The 21,816-nt window shown below is 31.5% G+C and overlaps 1 protein-coding gene across 1 annotated transcript; it reads right to left on the minus strand.

Moving 5' to 3' along the window:
* Positions 1-8,157: 8,157 nt before the first annotated feature.
* Positions 8,158-11,194, minus strand: LOC131645170 (uncharacterized). Its single transcript, XM_058915832.1, has 7 exons — positions 10,909-11,194; positions 10,667-10,766; positions 10,335-10,455; positions 10,013-10,134; positions 9,351-9,472; positions 9,099-9,258; positions 8,158-8,577 (listed from the first exon to the last, which is right to left on the minus strand). Exons 1-7 carry the CDS (start codon positions 11,033-11,035, stop codon positions 8,466-8,468), a joined length of 864 nt encoding a protein of 287 aa, XP_058771815.1. The 5' UTR covers positions 11,036-11,194; the 3' UTR covers positions 8,158-8,465.
* Between the last annotated feature and the right edge of the window lie 10,622 nt (positions 11,195-21,816).

Consider the following 21,816-nt stretch of genomic DNA (forward strand, 5'->3'; position numbering starts at 1 on the left):
ATGAAACGTCTTAATTAGAGCAACCTAGTCCGTGACTCGGCCCGATAATTTTTTCGGTGGCAAATTTTTCAAAATCATAAAATAACAGTTCTTTTCAGCCTACTTTGTTAGATTGGCTTGACAATCCGTTATTGTGTATTAGCATTGTATTTGTGGGTTAATGTTGGTTTGTTCGATTTTCTCCTTTCTCTTTGTTCTGGACTAAGCTTGTGGCTGTCCCAACGTCGAACACAGTCCAATCCAAACCTACGTCAAGGACGACCCAAAATGTTGACCCAATCCATTGGGGCCAGTAAATGGAGTTTTCCCCACGTGCTCCTCACCTGGGGACACGTCATCAACTGCTTCTCGCTCTTCGCATGGATGAAGAAACCGTCTTGCCCTCCATAGCGGGCAAGTCCACCCACAATCCGGGAATCGCAGGGCAATTGACCCAGGATGATGGGCACATGCTGCTCATCACTACTCACGTGGAAATGTTGGCAGTCATCCGTCATGGGCTTGGACTTTCAGCCCATAACGGAGACCATTGGCCCAGCGTTGAGGGCTCACTATAAATGTCATCCTCTGCATGAGGGCTAGATATTTTAATCCTATTCTAAAACCCTACTTTCTACCTCTCCATTCGTTCTTACTTGAGCTTCGGAGTGTCTGCAAGTACACCCCCCCTTCGTTAATTTTATCAAGTCCACGACGTCCGTCGGTCACACTTACATTCTGATCCAGGTAACATCATCTTTATATTGGATTGAGTATTTCTTATACTCTCCTCAATATATATATATATATATATATATATATATATATATATATATATATATATATATATATATATATATATATATATATATATATATATATATATATATTTACTATAAAAAACATGTCTCATCTTGTTTTTTTTTTTAAATTGAATTCTTATGTTTCTTCGACATATTCGTAATTGTTAATGACTAATTTCTTCATTAAAAAAACATCAATTTTTATGGTTGATTTTGACTTGGCCTATTTACAATTGTCGACATGAGTTCATAGTCAACAAAATTTTAATTTTGGCAACAAGAACAAAATGGATAAAGGATTATTCGCCACTAAATAAATAGTATAAAAAAGAATGATATAGCGTTTGATAAGGCTAATGGAATTTGTGCAGGATAACATTAATACTCACTTGGTGTGGTGTATGGTATGGTTAAATGTCTTTTCATGCTTATATGCCTATGGTCACCTCATACCATGCCACCAAGTATGATGAGATTTGAACTTGTAATCTTTCAAATGGAAATCCATGATGGCTCCGTGTATAGGCAGTGTAATTTACATATGTTTTCAACAATTAGTTGTATGTCTCTATCAAAGGATAAAAACAGTATTTTTCATGATGTTAAGAAATGGATTTGGCTCAAGTGATTTTGAAATAATGGTGATTTGGTAACTTAGCAGTTTTAGTGTAATTGAGGGATAAAAGAATAATTAAAATAAGTTATTTAGTGAATAGGTGGTTAATTTAGAGAAAGATATAAGGTGTGTTTGGATTGACGGTTGACATAATTGATTCTAGCAGAATTGAGTTTGGTAGAATTGATTTTATCAAAATTAAATATAGCAAAATTGATTTATGTTTGGATGTATTTATGTAAAAGTGAGTTGAATAATAAAATACAGTATAAAAATCATCAATTCTGGAGACAGAAGGTATAAATACTAGTATTAAAAGATAGTCGGTAACATATATTTCATTGGTAAGATTAATTTCATTGGTAAAAGATTGAGTTTGATCTATCATTTTTTTTACAGAAAAAGATTAACTCATTTCATTAATAATAATATTCTGAATACATGCTGGAATATCAAAGAATTTATGAAAACTAGCAAGAGATGGAGCCACTCGTGCAAGAGCATGAGCAACCTCATTAGCTTGTCTTCTGACGAACTTAACATGAGAGTTCCTAAAGAAAAGAGTCATCAACCGGTTACATTCTCCAGTAATAGCTCCAAGATCCGAGTCATCTGGTCTCGGAATGGTCACGTTATCCACCACTCGCTTGGCATCTAACTCAAAATTCATATTGTCGTATCCCAAACCATAGACCCAAATTAAAGCTTTCAAAAGACTTAGGGTTTCTTCAATAACAACATTGGTACAAGGCGTAAACCATTATGTTCGGGCTATAATGAATTTACCCGTATCATCTCTAATGCAAGCACCCAAACCAACCTTATTTTGTGAAAAAGCCGCATCAATATTGCACTTGAATCTTCCCCTCTGAGGTTTTTCCCATCTGATATTAACTGACGGGGAATTAATAATCCCATTGTTGGGACGCTGTTGCTGGGCCTCTCTCCAATCGGCCAATAACTGATAAGTCCGCTGGCATATATGCATCGGAGAGTCTTCCACCTGATTCCAGATATGATTATTTCTCCCTTTCCAGATACTCCATAAGGAGACTGAGAAAAGTGCTTTTTGGTATTGATTGGATACCTGCAAAATGTAGAAAATAACGGACGCAAATGACTCGCCATTACCACTGAGTTGTTGTAACATAGACCATAATCCCACTTTTTTCCAGCACTCGATGCTTTTAGGACACTGGAGAAAAAGGTGATAATTGTTCTCTTCGCCTGCGCCACATGCTATACAATTGGGGGTACAACTAACACCTTTATCCAATAATCTCCTTCTAGTAGGCACACAGTCTCTACACAAACGCCACATGAAATTCTTAACTCTGGGAGGGACCTTAATATTCCATAACAAATTCCAGCACCCATTAGTTCTAAGATAGGAGGTATCAATAGCATCATTGATACAATATCTATAAGCGCTTCGAACTGAGAACTTTCCATTAGATTCATGCTTCCAAAATAATTTATCATTATGAACCGCTGTAAAAAGAGGAGTATTTTGAATCTTTTGAGTTGTTTCTACTCCTACAAGCGCATAAATCAAATTATAGTTCCACTCTTTACCATTAAGAGTCATCAAGTCCGGGACTTTTAGATTACTCACCACTGAATTATTAGGCCAAGGATTAGTCAGAGAAGTACCATCAGCCAACCAATACTCATCCCAAACCGAAATATTCTCTCCTGGACCTATGCTCCATTTCAATCCTCCCTTAATCACAAATTTTGAGCTCCAGATACTATGCCATACATAGCTAGGATTATGACCAATATTTGAGCTTAGATAATCGCGATTCGGAAAATACCTGGCTTTGTATAGTCGGGATACAAGAGAATATGTATTGGTCGCAAGCCTCCATGCTTGCTTACTTAACATGGCCAGAATGAAAGCATTTAGATTCTTGAAACCCATACCTCCTTCACCTTTAGGCATAGATAAACGATCCCAAGAGAGCCAATGAATACCTTTGGCTCTATCTCTTTTTATGGCCCCACTAGAACGAGTTCATCAACTTCTCAATCTCATCAATCAAGGGAGAAGGAAGAAGGAAAATACTCATGATATAAGTCGGAATAGATTGCAAAACAGATTTAATCATAGTTTCTCTCCCTGCTTGCGACAAGCTTCTACTACTCCAAGAATTAATTTTCCACCAAATTATGTCTTTAATGAAATTAAGCGCCGATTTCTTACTTCTACCAATCATAGAAGGAATACCGAGATAATTTCCAGTGCCCAGAACCTATCGAACCCCTAAACACGTAGCCAACTCTAGACGAGTATCAGGATTAACATTTCTACTGCAATAAAATTCAGATTTTTGGAAATTAATAGCTTCTCCGGATGCTTCCTGATAAGTGGCTAGAATATCCTTCATAACATTAGTTTCTTCCATATTAGCTCTGAAGAAGAGAAAACAATCATCGGCGAACAATAAATGAGATATTATGGGAGCATTTCTACAAATTTTAGCACCATGGATATCACCTCTATTTTCTGCTTTCCTAATAAGAGCAGTAAGACCTTCCGCACAAAGAATAAATAAGTACGGAGATAAAGGGTCTCCCTGTCTCAGCCCACGCCCGGGAACTATCGGTCCGACCATGTTTCCATCCATGCTTACTAAATACTCCACCGTTCCAACACATAGCATAATCCAACCAACCCATTTTTGGCAAAAACCCATAGTGATAAGAACGTCTTTCAAATAGTCCCAATCAATTCTGTCATAAGCCTTACTTATATCAAGCTTAAGAGCTATCTCCCTGACTTTGCCTCTAGTTTTGATCTTCATATGATGAATCACTTTTATAGCAGCCATAACATTGTCCAGGATAGATCTTTCGGGAACAAAAGCTGATTGATTCTCTGATATGCATTTACCTAAGATCTTCTTGAGACAATTAGCAAGAACTTTTGTTTTAACTTTGTAAAGAACATTACGTCAATCTTTCATAGTGGTTTGGATATTCCCTTTCGGAATGAGAGTGGTGTTGGTTTTATTGAAGCTTTGTGGAAAAGTACCTGTTTCAGTTTGATCTATCATTTATATATATGAGTAGTTGTTGATTTCAATGATTATTCTTTTAATTGATGCACAAATTTAAACTAATTTTATTCTATTTTACTTTTACAAAACGGATTTATAAAATGAGAAGTATCATTCTATAGAAATTCTTTAGATTTGTAATGTGAAAAATATTATTCTATAAAATTCTTTAGATGTTGTATACATTCTTTTGAAATCTTCCTGACATGCCCTACATTTTTTGAACTTGATGTGTAAATATAAATATTGAATGGTCATGATTCGACTGATAAACTCTAATTTTTTATCTAACTCATTCTCACAAAATCGAGTTATAAAATAAGAGGTATCACTTTATATAAACTCTTTAAAAGCTCTACGTCTAATCAATGTTAAATTTGAAATATTTTCATTCAAAAAATATAATTCTATTTATTCAAAAATAAGGAATAAAATATAAATTACTTCTTTGGGTGTTTAGTAAAATTAAGATTGAATTAATTTAGTAAACTAACTCATACCTGTAAAATAACATAAAATAAATATATTTAAATAAGCTAACTTCTGAACTAGATTAGATGGTCTGATAAATCGGATACTGGTAGTAAAGAAAAAAAAATATTTAAAATAGCTAATATAATATAAATTTATAAAATAAATTATAAATTCGTGACAAAAAGTGACTATCTAAAAAATATTTAAAAATGAACTTATAAGATATAAATTATAATTATAAATTCAAGTGAACTTGACAAGCATAACCTATAACTATGGTGGGTGAGTGAAACAAAATAAACTAAGTAGTAATGCATATGATAAATTATATCATAATTTTTTTATAAAATGGAAAATTTAAGGTTAGTAAAAGATTAACTTTAATTGCTCCACATTAATGGGAAAAATCTATAATTTGTGATTGTTTATCCAAGTGAAAGAATCTATGAAAAGTTTACTTTGATAGGAAAATTTATGAAAAGTTGAGAAACAAGAATCTTTTCAAACCACAAAACATTAGCTGATAGAATTATTGCACTTAGGTGAATTTTTAACTTATTATAATGTATAGTACATGGTTCTGTAGTAGGAGACAGCATGGTAACACACCACTCACTATCAAGGTAAAACAAAAAAGGACAGTTTGATGTGGCTTTTCATCTTTAATAAAAATGAATAAAAGATTGTCACGCAAGTATTGGTCCTTGAAATCTTACAAGAATACAACCATAACAATGACAACATATTTGACCTTGTCCACATCTTTTGGGACCTTCTTCCAACTTCCAAATAAATGTGGGGGATGAGTACTTGTAGCATATTTTCTATGTGATTAGACGTTGCCATATAAATAATGTGTAGCATATTTTCTATGATAGGAGAAAAAAAGATAAAGAGATAATTAAAATATTCAGATAGTGTTGAATAGAATTTGAGTACGGAAATCCATGAATTAGGGTGTTGACTAAGGGCATATGAATTCCACTATAGTTATCAATTTGTGGACATGGTGCTTTTATTTTGTTCTATTTGTGAAATTGGACCATGAATAGAGAATCTATGACTACTGTAGAATAAGATATGGAAAGAAATAATAAATGATGCCTTCTCGGTATAACGGAGAGCCAAGAACCTAGGGGGAATTCATTCACCAAATTTCTACTTGCTTGTCCAATACTACTAGTGCTTTTGTTGGAAATCAAAGAAGTTTGGGGATAAGGAGAAGGAAGAAGAGTGAAACAAGTGTTTTATAGTTAGTTATGGTTCTATCTAGTTCGAAAAATTAGTCTCGGTAGTTTTTATTGCGCACAAAAGATAATCAAATCATATTAGAAAAAACTAACAAGCTAATGATATAACCGACTTTTATTCTCCTAATAGCATTAGAACCCCATAAACTCAGGATTAGGGAATCTTAACATGATTTACCTTGAATTTGGATTACATTGGGATTACCCGATGGCTTTTCCTATATTGTAATTCATATTATACACATTTTACTAACATAAAAAATCACAATTTCTTTAATTTGTTTTTGTCTCAAAATCGTATGCATTTCGCCCAACCAATCAGCCAAAATCACATCATACCCCATTGGTGCAACCCATGTCAAATATTCACAGTGAGTCCAATCATCTACTAGAGAGGGACAAAGCAAAGTTATGCAGTGATGCTGTGAAACACACAGGCAAAGAGAAATGCACGCAATTAAATTTATCAACAGTTTGTCAAGAAACTACATGGAGGACAGGGAGTCCAAGATGAATAATGTTAAAAGTGCGATAGAAACATCACAGACACTGGATATCAGAAGCTGCAACTGTTGCAACCTCGGTTTTGGATGGTTGTTGTTTCGCATGGAAAAACAGGAGCGTGGAAAGCAAAACAGTGGTGGCTAATAGATCAATCATGAAAAGATGAAGTCATTTCAATAAAATAAGGTAAAATGTGACAGACAAAGCATTATTTATAGAGTTTGTCAAATGATATCATTTTAAATTGACACCAAAAGCTCTATTTATGTTGAGCTTAATAGAATAACAAACTGACTGACTAATCAACAATCTAAACTGTAATCCTATTTCTTGAAAACTTCAAAATGTTAATCATATGCCCACAAAAAGGCGATCTCTTACACTCGAGCTCACTTCATGTAAATCTTCTTATGCTTTTCTCTCACTTATTGGTGAATGGTGATAGATCACAACATATTCTCTTAAGTGAAAATTGCACATAAAGAGAATCCACTACCAGCCGCTACGGTGTCAACAGAAATACAAGTCTTCATAATTGCTTATTCACATAAAGATTTCATAAACACCCGAATGGCCATCGAAGGGACTAAAAAGTAAATTCAGGTCAAACACTTCATACATAAAATTTCATTAATAATCAAATTCAATACACAAATCTTAATAATATCTAATAATAATCCAAAGTGTGCATAACTAAGTTATGTCGTATGAATGACAATAATTCTATAAATATTGTCTATTACTATGAAGTTCTAAGCAAGTGCTTGGAAATGTTTTCCAAGTGAAATGCACTCCAATACAAAAGCTATGTCTAATAATCTTGGATTGGAAGCAGTGGACATAGTTCCAAAAAAACAGAATAAATAAGATTTTAATAAATGTATAAACTAAAATTTACAGGCAATGAAACGAACTCACCAACGATAATCATATCCAACTCACTGGCGGTGTGTTTGGAACCAGGCCGTAATGGGCTAATGGCCAATCTCACCCCAAAGCATGTTTCAGTGTTAGTTTAAAAGCTGGAGTGGCAGCTTTACTCTCGTTCTCGACGTAGAACTCAACTTTTTCAAACACAAGTTATATTACTTGGAACTCAGAAGAGTAAAACCCAAAACTGTTTCTTTAGCTTTATCTAAGAAGATATTTTACCCTAATTCAAATGTTTTTCAAATTGAGTGACTATATTTACAATAGTAGTAGGTAATTTACACTATCCAACCACTTTTAAGAATGTGTATCCTTAGCTTGTAAGAACCCCACTTGTTGATTTTTTCAAAACTCTGTTTTGCTTTCATTTTAAATAATGATACTCTAACAATTCTATCTTTTTATTATACAACTTCGCCCCTTCTTCTATCATTTTGATTACTTTTAATATTAACCTCATATCAACTTCGAGTTAGTGTGATAAGCACAAAAAGATATCAGGAATATCCCAACATCTATACCTTAGCAAAGCTCGTAAGTTCTGTAAACACAGTCTAACATATCAATTAAATAGTTGGGACAACTTCTCGTGCCAACAAACATTTCAAGTGTATGAAGCAGGATGACAAATATAATTATTGAACTAGACAACACTTTCAGATCTAAAATGATCTTTGACATATGATATGGATTAGGACATATACAAACTATAAGCTAATTACAGTTAATGTTGTATGAAAGTTAGCTTACTGTGGTTTGTTTTACTTGGTCAATGATCAAGAGTTACAGATATTATGTGATAATCTGGTATAAGCATTTCTTCGGTGTTTGATGGGAAAGTAGACAGTCATTGTTGTGGCTCTTCAACTTGCACCCTTGAGTAAGCGTAGCTCTCGACATTTGAGTCTCCGTCTTTGGCCTTTGTCCAGGAAATCTTCCATATTGTATACAAACTTCGCCTGCATAGACCACAGTGATCATAAGACAATAAGACAGTAGTCAAACTATGATCTTGTGATAATAAACCAAATAGACGGAGAAATAGGAAAAATTTTCAGCAACTACATTCTCGTTCTTGAGTTTATTAATGCTAATATCCAAGCTGGAGTTTTTAGGGTTTAATAAGTTTTTAGTCCCTATAAAATTTTAAATTTTTCAGTTTACTCTCTAGATAAATTTTATGAAATTTTAGTCCCTTTTTTCATTATTCTTTACAAAAATAATGAGTGTTTTTAGTCTCTATATTTAGTCCATGTAAAAAACAAAATAAGGACTAAAGTTAAACAAAATTTATGCAAGGACTAAAAACATATCTAACCCAACTTTTTATAAATCACATAGGGCCTAAGCCTGAAGCCAACTCATTCTGAGTTAACTTACATATTCCCATAATTTGGAAGTATTGTTGCACACTATTCATACTCAGTTATAAATATGTCCATCAATCATATGCAGTTTACTGCTGGGGACAGGGATATACCTCTCTGGTTCCTCGCTCCTCTTTGCAAGCATTAATGTCAAGAATACGGGAACCATTGCTGCAAACAAGTGCTTGAGTGTATGACCGCTGACAATATGATTAGTCCATTTGTAGACAACGTCATCAGTAGCCTCTAACACCTTAGCTAGAAGATAAAATCCTGCAAAGAATTCACAGAAAATCTAAGAATAAGACTGATGGATGTTTTTAGTTAATTTCAAGATGAAATAATACCGTAATACAAATACAAACCTGCAGCCCATAGCCAATAAGTTGAGTGAGTGTACATTGGCGGCATCAAAATAGCCATGACTGGAATTGCAATGATTGGTACAAATTGGACCAAAGCATACGGACGGAGGTCATCAAAGAATCTGGAGTAAATACAAGAAAAGGGTAATTATTTCATGAGTTAAAATTCAGTTGAATGATCGAGTACTTACATTTAACCCTAGATGAATACCACATAAATGAATAATAACATTAAGGGTCATGCTAACAAGTGTTCTAAAGGCACTAGTTAAGAAAGCAAAATGTAGAAGTTTCGTATTGGAAAGAACAATTTTCAACATAATATTTATGTGTTTCCTTAACAAGTGCCCTAAGGACACTCTTTCACACTTTCCTATCATTAAAAAGGTTAAAGGACTATTCTAACTTCTGGCCTTCTGATTCTCTAAACTATAAATGGAAAATAAATTTGCAGATTTCAGTGAGTTTTATGCTTATATATAGAGAGAATAAAAGTCTTCACTTATTGTTGTAAAAGAAGGAAATGAGCCAATCGAGAGGTTAAAAAATTAAAAACAAATAGGCTTTTTATCAATAACCGAACTTCGAATAACAATATAAGATAAACCAATGAAATATTATGCACAAAACAAAAATAAACAAATAAAAGACAGTGAGCTTGCCTCCAATACGCAATGCTAACTACACCAGCCAAAACAAGAGGTATAATTGAAATCATTCCTTTCCTCTCGTCAATCCTCTCAATGATGAAAATCGCAACGATCGACGTAAAAGCAACGGTCATCTGAAAAATAAACAGATTAGGAATTAAAATTCACAGAGAACAAAAAAAGGGAAAAGGGTATTAATTTAACGTCATAAACAATGCGTTTTGATTATTGATTCATATATAATAAAGTTCATTCAGAAATAGAAGGCAGACGATTAATTTAGCAAGGTGAAATTGCTTCTATAACTTCAACTATAGAAGAAAAAAAAACTCACAGGTAACCTATCCCACACAAGTCTAGCATCATCCGGCTTGAGATGATAATACGAAGATCCAACTGCAACAGCAGCCACACCAACATAGAAACATGTCCAGCCCCAAAGTTCACCTTGCAAACTTTATGGCATGAAAATTCGTCAACATCATCCATAATAACAAGATCAAAACAACATAATAACCTATCAAGCACATACACCCCAAACACAACCCCGACACTGACACAGTTACACCAGTAATAATTTTAAAAAAATTATAAATTAAATATAATAACAGGTGCCGGTGCATGTGTTCGACTCAGACACAAAGAGACAGTGAAAAATGAGTGTACCTGAGCTTAAAATAATTTCCATGATGACAAAGTACAAGTCCAATGAGACCAATAATGAGAAAAGGAAAATTGGATATCACATCAAGTGCATTGGGAATACCTAAAAATCAAATCAAAAAACAATTAACTGAAAATCATGAAAGATATTACTACTCTATAGCTAAACTGATCTAAAATCATACACAGTAAACCTAATCAAGCTAAGTTCAATCAATAGAAATGAAATTAGGGTTAGTGGTTACCGAAAAAGGTGCGTTGATCGGCGAAATTGTGGTAATCTTGGGACTGGGGAATGGTTGGGGTTACAATCATGAGTACTGTGAAGCAAATGAGAGCTATACCCAAGGTGTAAGCGGTGCGTTTTCTCATTTTTGTTTGATTGATAAAGTTGGAGAGGAAAGTGAAGAAGATCAGATCAGAGACGAGTGAAAATGATGATGGGAACTATGAGGGGAGATGGAATGGGCGTGGATAGTGCGGTAAGGTGCCGTGGCGGTTTGTATATTTGAGAGTTGAATTCAACCACTTCATTACTTAACTAGTAAGATAGCATTCCTCCCACGGGTAAATATATTTGGATTATTTGGATTATGCCTCTCATTTTTCACTTTTCTCATTTTCAAACACTCAAACTCTCCAAACCTCAAAAATCAAACTTTCACAAAATTTGTTTTCTTTCTCTCGAGTTCAGCCGATAACGTCAGCATCAACTATCAACACATTCTAACAACTTCAAAACTTAATTTAATCGGTAAGTTTTTTATTTTTCAAGCTATTTTAGTCGATAAGTTTTTTATTTTTCAAGTTATTTTAGAGTCTTTGTAATAGAGTTATAATTCAATTTTTAGGTGTAGAAATAATTGGATAGTTTTAGAAATATAATTTAGAAACAATGTGTGTGCGGTTTGATGTGTAAAACAGACGATCAAGCCACTAAAATGGGGTTTTTAATCCTCTGCATCAGTGACCAGACGACATTGTTGCGTTTTTGAAGTTTCAGAATCTTACGTAGATTCATCTACAGAAGAATGAAACGTTGGGTCATTCCGTAGATGCACCTATGGAAGAAACCTAGTTTTTGAAACGTAAGGTGCTTCTGTAGATGCATCTACGGAAGAGCAAATATTTTTTCTTTTCTTTTTATAACTACAGAGTATCTAACTCGGTTTTATTTGTATCACAATCCAGACATTATGGCCGACCATCTAGGCCGCATTATACATGGGAGGACTACACAACATGCATCTGTGCGGCGTGAACAGATGCATGTAGTATCACAGGTGACTGATGAAGCTATTGTTCCAAGAGATGTACCTGCTACACCCGTTCCTGTAGGGCCTTCTCCATCTGTTCCTGTAGGGCCTTCTCCATCTGTTCCAGTCGAGGGGCCTTCTCTATCCGTTCCAGTTGAGGGGCCTTCTTCATCTACTACAAGTGTACAAAATTTGATTAGAAAGGGAAAATTTGAAAATGAATGCAATTGATTTGTTATTGTTAGATAGTAGATTAACTATTATTTTCATTATTCATAATATATGTAATAACATTGAGATTATGTATAATTAATATTGTACATAAATAACATGCAAACGAGTAACAAATTGTGTCACTATCCTTATTTGGACAATTAAACTGATCATCTTAAAACTTACATTCATAGCTTTAGGAGACACAACATTATTATGCGTGAGTATTTGCACTATCTGTAAAAGATCCACTATTTCTAGAGCTAAAAAATCAAGTGTCAGAGAAATTGATTGTCACAAAATGTTTTCTCATGCTTGGCCACTTTACTTGAAGCGACTTTGAGAACATATATTGTCCTAAGAGTCGATCTTCCCTAGTCTTGGTTAATCAAGAAATTAACAAGCGTCTTTTTCTTCACAAATACCCAACATGCTTAAATATAACAAATAGGACATCTCTAACCAAGGCATGTCGGCATTTGAATCCCATAAACTCCTTGTAATGAATAATGTGTTCCCAAATGTATCCCAGCATGCCTTGCGACGAATAGAGAAAACTTCATCACAGAGAATCATAAGACAATATTTAAGGATGGTACGATACTCTATTCGAGACATATGTTGGCCCAGACCATCAATAGGGATGGAAAGGAGAAAATCTTGAGCAAGTGCTGCTTGTAAACAATCAAAAAATGTTTTTTTGCCTTCTGGTCATCTCAAACTTTACAACCATGTTTTGAACACTTTTACTAAAAACGACACTTGTCAAAACATGTTGTGCTTTAAGAGGGACGATGTCCTTTATAGTAAAACTGCTTAAGTCAAAATATGAAATCACAACACTAAGATCCTCCAAAGCTCTATCAAAATTAGGTTCCATACCATATATCTCACCGTCTCTCAATATTTGATCCCATAACATCCAAATTTAGGCCCTAGAAGCCACAATGTGGACGAGGTTGATGTAAGATAATGTAATACATGTCTTTCTCATTTACATCATATATATATATATATATATATATATATATATATATATATATATATATATATATATACGACGTATCATATAAGAATGATATTTTTATATGAGAATGAATCTGAACCATTGAATTTTAAAATAAATGGTAGAGATTTTGTCAATTTTTTTTCTCTCCTCCATAATTAAAATAAATTATGGAGAGAGAAAAAAACTATGACATATAATCTCAACCATTTTTTTTAAATCTAACGGTTCAGATTCATTCTCACATTCTCATAAGACATGTCATATGAAACGTATGGTCAACAATATAATTATGATACAACATAATTATCGGAAAGTAATAATGATAAATTATTACAAAATATTATATTCTATCACACCCCTGCAGTCGAAGCAAAAGATTTATGTATGTTTAGACTTGTCCATAAATTATCAAGGAGAATGTGAGTAAGCTCTTTGGTGAAAATGTCAGCAATCTGATGTCGGGATGGGACACGAAGAACTCGTGTTTGACCACAAGCTAATTTTTCTCGAACAAAATGAATGTCCATCTCAATATGCTTGGTACGCTGATGTTGCACATGATTACAAAAGAGATAAACAACACTAATATTGTCACAATACACCAAAGTGGCGTGAGGAATAGGAAAATATAACTCCATAAGAAGATTGTGAATCCAACTTGACTCATATACAAAATTAGCAACACCTCTAAATTCATGTTCAGCACTAGAACGAGAGATAGTGGGTTGCCTTTTGAAATACCAAGAGATGAGGTTATCGGTTAAAAAAACATTGTAGCCAGATGTGGAGCGTGTGGTGTTTGGACATCCACTCCAATCAAAGTAAGTGTAGGAGATAAGTTGTGTGATAGGGGTTGGTGATAAATGTAATCCAAATTATATTGTACCCCGTCCATAGCGTAAAATGTGATTGAGAGCAAGCATTTGTTCTATCTGAGGTGCATGCATGTGAAAACAAACTTATTAAACTACATATGATATGTCAGGTCGAGTAAATGTGACATATTGTAAAGCCCCTGCAAGACTCTAATACAGAGATGGATCATCATGAGGCATGTCATATGAGGTGCTAAATTTCTTATTGGTGTTAACAAGAGTGGCAAATGGTTTTCAAGATTCCATGCCAGCACGTTCAACGATCTTTGAGGCATAAGTGCTTTGATTTAGAAAGATGCCACTAGGATGAAGAGAAACAACAATACCTAAAAAATAACTCGAGGGACTCAAATCCTTCATTGCAAACTCATATGCTAAGAATGAAATAATTGATTTGCGAAGGGCATGGATAGAGTCGTCCACATAAAAAGAATGTGGGCCATATCAGAACTTTGCTACATCAGTAACTGGTTTGATGTGCTATGGTGGAAATCAATGGCAGAGACATAAGCAGCAAAAATGTTGGTATCATGCTCTGGGTGTTTGCATGAGACCGTGAAATGACTTATTCAGACGATAGACATAATCTAAATGACGAGGATCGTGGAAACCCAATTACTGATGCATGTAGACAGTCTCGTGGAGATCGTCATGTAAAAATGTATTATGTACATTCAGTTGATGAATGAGCCAAGATTCTGAAAGAGCAACGGTGAACATTGTGCGAATAGTTGGTTTCACCACGAGGCTTAAAGTTTCATCACAATCCACACCTACAACCTTTGACCTTCCATTAACTACAAGACGAGCCTTATAACTCTCAAAGGAGCCATCCGAATTTTTCTTATGCATAAAATTCACATAGATCATATAATATTAGCATCATGTGGACGAGAAACAAAATCTCACGTCTTATTTCTAATAAAAGCATCAAATCCAGATTACATTACAAATTTCCAATTCTGATTAAATAAAACTAGTTTGATACCTTTAAAAACGAGAGAGATGGTTTGGTCAGGTTGGAGTAAATATTTTGAATTCCATTAATTTTCGTAGGGTTTAAATATATTAAGCCCCTTGTCATTATAGCGAGTTTTGGTTTGGGCCCCCTTAAGTTTATTTTTTATTTTTTTTACTAAAGGCCCCTTATAAAACATAAATCCTAGATTTACCACACTCTTTTATCCTATTTGCTGACTGGGCTTTGACCAAATTGATGATGTGGCACGATGTTGTATAAGAAGCATATATCTTCTTCAAATACGATTCTATGGTTTTTTCTTCTTGGCATCTTTTCTGGAAAATAATCCTCATTCATTAACAATAATCTTAATCCATTAATCAGATTTCATGGTTATTAACAGACCAAATTAATACTAATTTAGAAATTAAAAGAGGGAAACAATTAGGGTTCACAAAGTGGCTATTCACCTCTAAAATTTTTCTCCCTCTTCAAACTACTCGGCGGCAACGGAGAGCTCATGTTCTCTCTTCTCCGACGTAATTTTCCTCGTCTCAATCTCATTTGCAGATCAGACCTCCACCATAACCGCTCTGGCCACTGAGAATCGAAACACAAAAACCAAAACTAGTTCCCTCTCATCTCTGGTTCTCTAAACTCTCATTTTCGGTTCTCTGACGAGTTCTACGATCCTAATCTCATAACAATTTCACTTTTGATCTCTTGCTCAACCACCACGAAGCATAAGTCGTAAATGGTGAAGGGGAAGAATGGCTCACCGACGGGAAAAACGTCTGGTACTTCGGTTTTGACGGAGATGTTAAGAAGACCGGAGAAGGTGTTCAAGAAGCGGTAATTTCCACTTGTTCGTTCTTGTTTTCGTTTTCTCCGTTTTCGATTTGATATTCTCCTTTTGCGTTTCTGTATTTTTGATGCGTTGTTTTTGTTATTTGCAGATGGAGATTTGGATGACAACTGGTGTGAGGAAGTTGTTGTTACGGTGATGCTGGGGTTGAAGTTGAGGTGATGCGATTGAGAATGATGATTGAATCATGTTGAAGCTCAATGATGTTGAAGCCTAATTCGGAGAGAGAGATGGAGTGAAATTTTCTGTTTCAGATTGTTTATGCGGATTTGGGGCTTAATTATGAAAGAGGTTGGTGATGAATTGATAGTGATTGAGATTGAAGAATTCTGGAGATGAAGAGGTGAGGTTGTGGAGATTGTTAGATTCTGAAGATGAATTGAAATTTTTTGTTTCAGCTTGTTAATAACTTGTCCCAGTCATAAAAAAAATGCCATCGTGGCCACTACTATAATACCCAGTCAGCATCTGTGGTATTGGAGTGTGGTAAATCTAAAATTTGTGTTTTATAAGAGGCCTTTAGTAAATTTTTTTTCTAGAAAGTTCAAATTAAAACTCGCTATAAAGACAAGGGCTTAATATATTTAAACAATTTTTTTTCTATACCAAAATATCCCCCGATACAATTGCTGAAATTGATTTTTCCCCCAACCATATATGTTTCTCTAGACAAAATAATCAAAAGACTTAAATAAGTAAGATTTATGCCATTTTTGTGCCACATGTATTGTACTAGTTTAGTAGTGTACTAGTAAAGGACCCGTGCATTCGCACGGGTCACGCAAAGTCGATTTAAACAATAAATAAATATATAATGATGGTTAATAAATATATATAAAAGATACACAAATTAAAAATAAAAAACATTTGAAATTATAATTGTCAAATAAATATTAATTTAATCTAGTTAGAAATATATACTTTAGTAGAAAAAATAAATAAAATAATTAAGTAGTCATCTACCCGTGCGTTTGCACACATCATACAATATAGTTATAATCTATCGTGAGTAGTCATCTACCCGTGCGTTCGCACATATTGCACAATATTATAAATAATAAATAAATATAATATATGTGATTATATTTATTTGATTTGGTAACAGGTACCAAACTTTTTGTCCAAATTTTGTTTATTGTCACTCATACCCCTATCTTAATATAAGCATTTGAAATCTTTTTACTTATTTTAAATAAAAATTTCAATATATTTAATAGATTTATTTTTTCAAAAATATCAGTTATAGGTTAATATGTACATATAAAAAATAAAGGAAATAATTAAGTATTTATCTATCACAGTTGTAAATAAATATAATATAATGATGGTTAAAAATGTAAATAAAATATATACACATTAAGTAGCTTTGTCCCGTAGCTTTGTCCCGTCGAAAAATAAAGAAAAATAAAGAAAATAATTAAGAAATCATTTACCCGTGCGTTCACACGGTTCATACAATGTTATTATAAATAGTAAATTAATATAATATAGCGATGGTTAAAAATGTATATAAAATACAAAAAGAATAACAATTTTTTTATATAAGAAATTATGTATTCATCAATCATAATTGTCTGATGTTAAATGTAATTTTATAAGTAGTTTCGGTCAATCGAAAAATGTATGTTTTTCATAAGAAATTTATGTATTTATACATCATAATTGTATCATGTTTTTTTTGTAAATAAAAAATATTAATAGCAATTTTTTTTAGTATAAATATTAAATTTATCATAAAAAATTGCTAACATTTTTTTGATAATTGAAGTTTTTAATATCTTTTATTATACTTTAATAGTATATTTAATTATAATTAATATATTATATATATTTTTAAAAATAACATAAAAAAATAAATAATGTTCATAGATAAAACTATATTTAATATTATTATATAGTATTATTAGTAGTTTAGATTAATGAAGCAATTCTGACAATAAGTTAATTATTTTATTTATTGATCAATAAATAATTCATTAAAATATATAATTATTTGGTAATTATTTAATTATTTGATTTATTGATCAATAAATAATTCATTCAAATAAAAAAAATTAAACAACAACATTGATTATAATAAATAATAAAATTAAATGATTATATTGGTCGTTAAAAATTTATTCATTCTATAATTTTGATTATATAATTTTCTAGGTCTCCAATTATCTCAAGGTACTAAGGTACTTCAAGGTACTAAGGTACTGTATGGAAGGTAGAGATAAATATATTCTAATTAAAAAAGATGATTAATATTTTATTGAAAAAAATTAGTTATTTTGTTAATAAATAAATATTAAAAATATTCATTTCATTGATATAACTTCAAATAAAAAAAATTAAACAACAACAATGATTATGATAAAATAATAAAATTAAATGATTAATATTGGACGAAGCTAACAAACTGTAGTGAATAAATAAATGTAGGCCAAACGAAACAATAATCCGTTGATATCTGAATGGATGCTTGATAAGCAAGAGTATAGCAATTTTTGAATAACAAATGAAGGGAAGGTGATTAATATGATTGCATATATAGAACCACAATGAAAGAGAATAGTGAAATATTGTAAATAGGAAAATTAAAAAAATTGTAACATAACACAATCCAATTGGATTGAAAATCGTTGAAGCATCTTGGAATTTGAAGATTTTACGGTAAAAAGAGGTGTGTAGTATTTCCCAAGAAGTTGTGGAGGCAGCTCATAATGAATTTGGTTTTATCAATACGTTAATGAATGGTTTGCCATAAATAAAATTATTAAAATAGGCTTTTTAGTAAAAGGTATAATAGGTTTTTTTAGTAAAACTTATAATAGGTAATTATGGTACTACCTCTTAATGATTACTTCGAAAATAAATATACTATCTTAAAATTTAAGAAATTTTATATTATATGCTTTTTATATATTTTACCTGTAACATATTAGTTGACAATGACATAGTATATTTTTATTTGTAATTGAATTTGGGAAAAAAATAAAATTTATGTAATTGAAATGAATATTATAATTAAAAAAATTATTTAATATTATATTAAATAATTATTTCTCTTAATTTTTTTACAAATAAGATAGTTATTTTATAATAAAGAGTAAGTTTTTAAAAAATGGACTCTCTCTTCATATATATTTTAGAATATTTTTTTTTAAAAATAAGATGGTTATTTCATAAATAGATTGTTTTATCATTTTTTTAAAGATAAATTTTGTTTATTTAGGTCTCATTTACCATTACTCATAAATTTATTATGGGTATAATGAATTTATTACAATAAATATATTTATTATAATAAGTATATTTACCATTACCCATATTAAAAGTAGACTAATATAATTTTATAATTAGTATTAAACAAAAAAACTATACTGACAAATAGAATAAAAAGATATGACACAAAAGAATCTCACTCTATTTAATACAAAATAACTATATTATTATTGGCCCCATATCACATAGGTAAATAATATTATAATAGTAGTTATTATAATAGTAGATGAATAATTTCTTAAAAAACAGTAACAATTGCAAATATTAAAAAAGACTGATTAATTATTATCACCTAAAACTACATATTCACAATGATATTTTCTTACAATTTTCTATAAAATGAATTTAGCCTTGTTGATACAACTAATAATTACCTACAATTACCTATAAAATGAATTATTATCACCTAAACTCAATCACAACTAATTAAAAAAGACGATTAATTATTATCACCTACAACTAATACCTACTTCTATTGGGTTCTTTGAAGGGCATGAATTGATTTATTATAGCAACCAATTAATAGATTTATTATAAATGCTCTCATTTTTTGTGAGTATCATAGGTTATGTGATAGTTAAAAATAAATATATTTTCTTTTCTTAAATAAATATTATAATTACAATTATAATTACAATTACTAAAAGTTCAGATTTTAATTTGCATATATATAGTATTAAGTTATTATGTCAAATTACAAATATTATTTTATAATTCATTAGTTATTATTATTATTGATGATGATCGATTTGATTATACCATGGTCTCAAAATTTGGTTGTTTTGTAATTTAGAGAGTTGTGTTGAAAACATATTAACTTAAATATATTTAGTCTTCCTATCACAATATAGCCATAATAAATAAAAAATAAAATAAAGATAATAATAATTTGAAGGGTTGTGAATGTAAGGGTTTGTTTGGTTCAGATGAGGGGGAGGGGAGGGGAGGGATTTTAATGGAGGGGAGGGAAGGGGAGGGGAGGCGAGGGATTTTTTGTAATTATAAATATGTTTGGTTCAAAAGAGGGGAGGGGAGGGAAGGGATTCGGTTTAAAAATATGTTTGGTTCACGAGGGGAGGGCAGAGATTTTAATAATAATTTACAATTTTATCCTTATAATTTTATATAAGTGATATGATATTCAATTGTAAAAATTTCATAAATATTTTTTTGAAAATAATATTTGTATAACTGAGTGATTAAAAAGTCATAACTTATCGCATAATATTAAAAAAATTGAGTACACTTGATTCGTATTATAACTCTTGACACAAAATAAACTATGCGTTGATAACAACTTTTGAATACATAAAATAAATTATAATAAAAAAAATTATAGTAGTTATAATTTTATTAGATAAAAAAATAAAAAATAATTTGAAGGTGAAGAATAATTATAATAAGTTGATGGACCAATAGAGAAAAAATCACAAAAAGAAAAGTAGGAACATGAAAGAAAATAATATTTTTAAATAATAAAATAAAATTGAGGATATTTTAGTAAATATATTAATTTAATTAATATTAAAACTCAGATCCCATCCCCTCCCCTCCAAATCCCTCCGATTCGGGGGAACGCAAAAAGTGTCATTTGGAGGGATTTTGCTCCCCTCCCCTCCCCTCCCCTCCTAAAAATTGAACCAAACACATTTCATTTTAAATATTCCCTCCCCTCCCCTCGCTCTACCTCGAACCAAACACACCCTAAGAGAATGATTGCAAAATGGCGTTGGAATTGGTTTATGCACATGAAACGTGAGGGTGAGCCGCCAAAAACGCATTGGAAGTGGAATAGTTCAATATTTTTTTACTAATATTTTTTTCACGTGAATAACAACAATGAGTGTATCAATTGTAATTGCCCTCATTAAATGTGATATTTCAAACTTCTCAATTATCAATAGTTATTGTATTTTATTATTTTGATTATTTTAGTTTAATTATTTAAAACTACTAATGGGAAATATAATAATTAAAATTAAGAATAATTATCTATAATCAACTAAATACAACTTCTAGATAATAACAAATTCTACATGTTTTCACATAGACAAATTATAAACTTCAAAATAAAATAAGAAAATAAATAATAGTGAAAACTACTCAAGACAAAATTGAATTGAATAGTAAGAAATTAATCAATTGTATAAAAAAATAATTATTAATTAAAATTATTAAAGTATTATTAATTAATAAATTAATAAAGTAAATTAAAATTATTAAGTATTATAGGTAATGCATATCCAATTATGAAAGTCAAAACTACATGCAGTTTTCAATGAACTTATAGCATTATAGATGAAATTATGAAATTATTCTTACCAAGATCTTTTGGCTTAAGTGTTATATGTAGATTAAAGGATAACGCATGTGTGTTGGAAATTGTAAGCAATAGTTGTTTCATATGAATAGTAATAATAGTGCATGCAAAAGAAACGGCTGACACGTTTTTCCTAGGCTAGCCATACCATAGCATTACTGCATAGATCTCAATGTAATACCAAATCAACAAAATATCTTTAACCAACTTTGTAAGCAACATATCAATATAATTATTTAGAATGAATTGGAACTGCTGGAACTGAGAAAGGGAGGGAATTAACAGGAAATTAGGACTTTATTAAATTAGAAATGCAAAAAAACTTAAATAATCTAATATTTTCAATACAAAAAATTATAAGATAAAAAAGAGAAACAAAGATAG

This window comes from Vicia villosa, linkage group LG1 (genome assembly GCF_029867415.1).
Source record: "Vicia villosa cultivar HV-30 ecotype Madison, WI linkage group LG1, Vvil1.0, whole genome shotgun sequence".
In the NCBI taxonomy this organism is placed as follows: domain Eukaryota; kingdom Viridiplantae; phylum Streptophyta; class Magnoliopsida; order Fabales; family Fabaceae; genus Vicia; species Vicia villosa.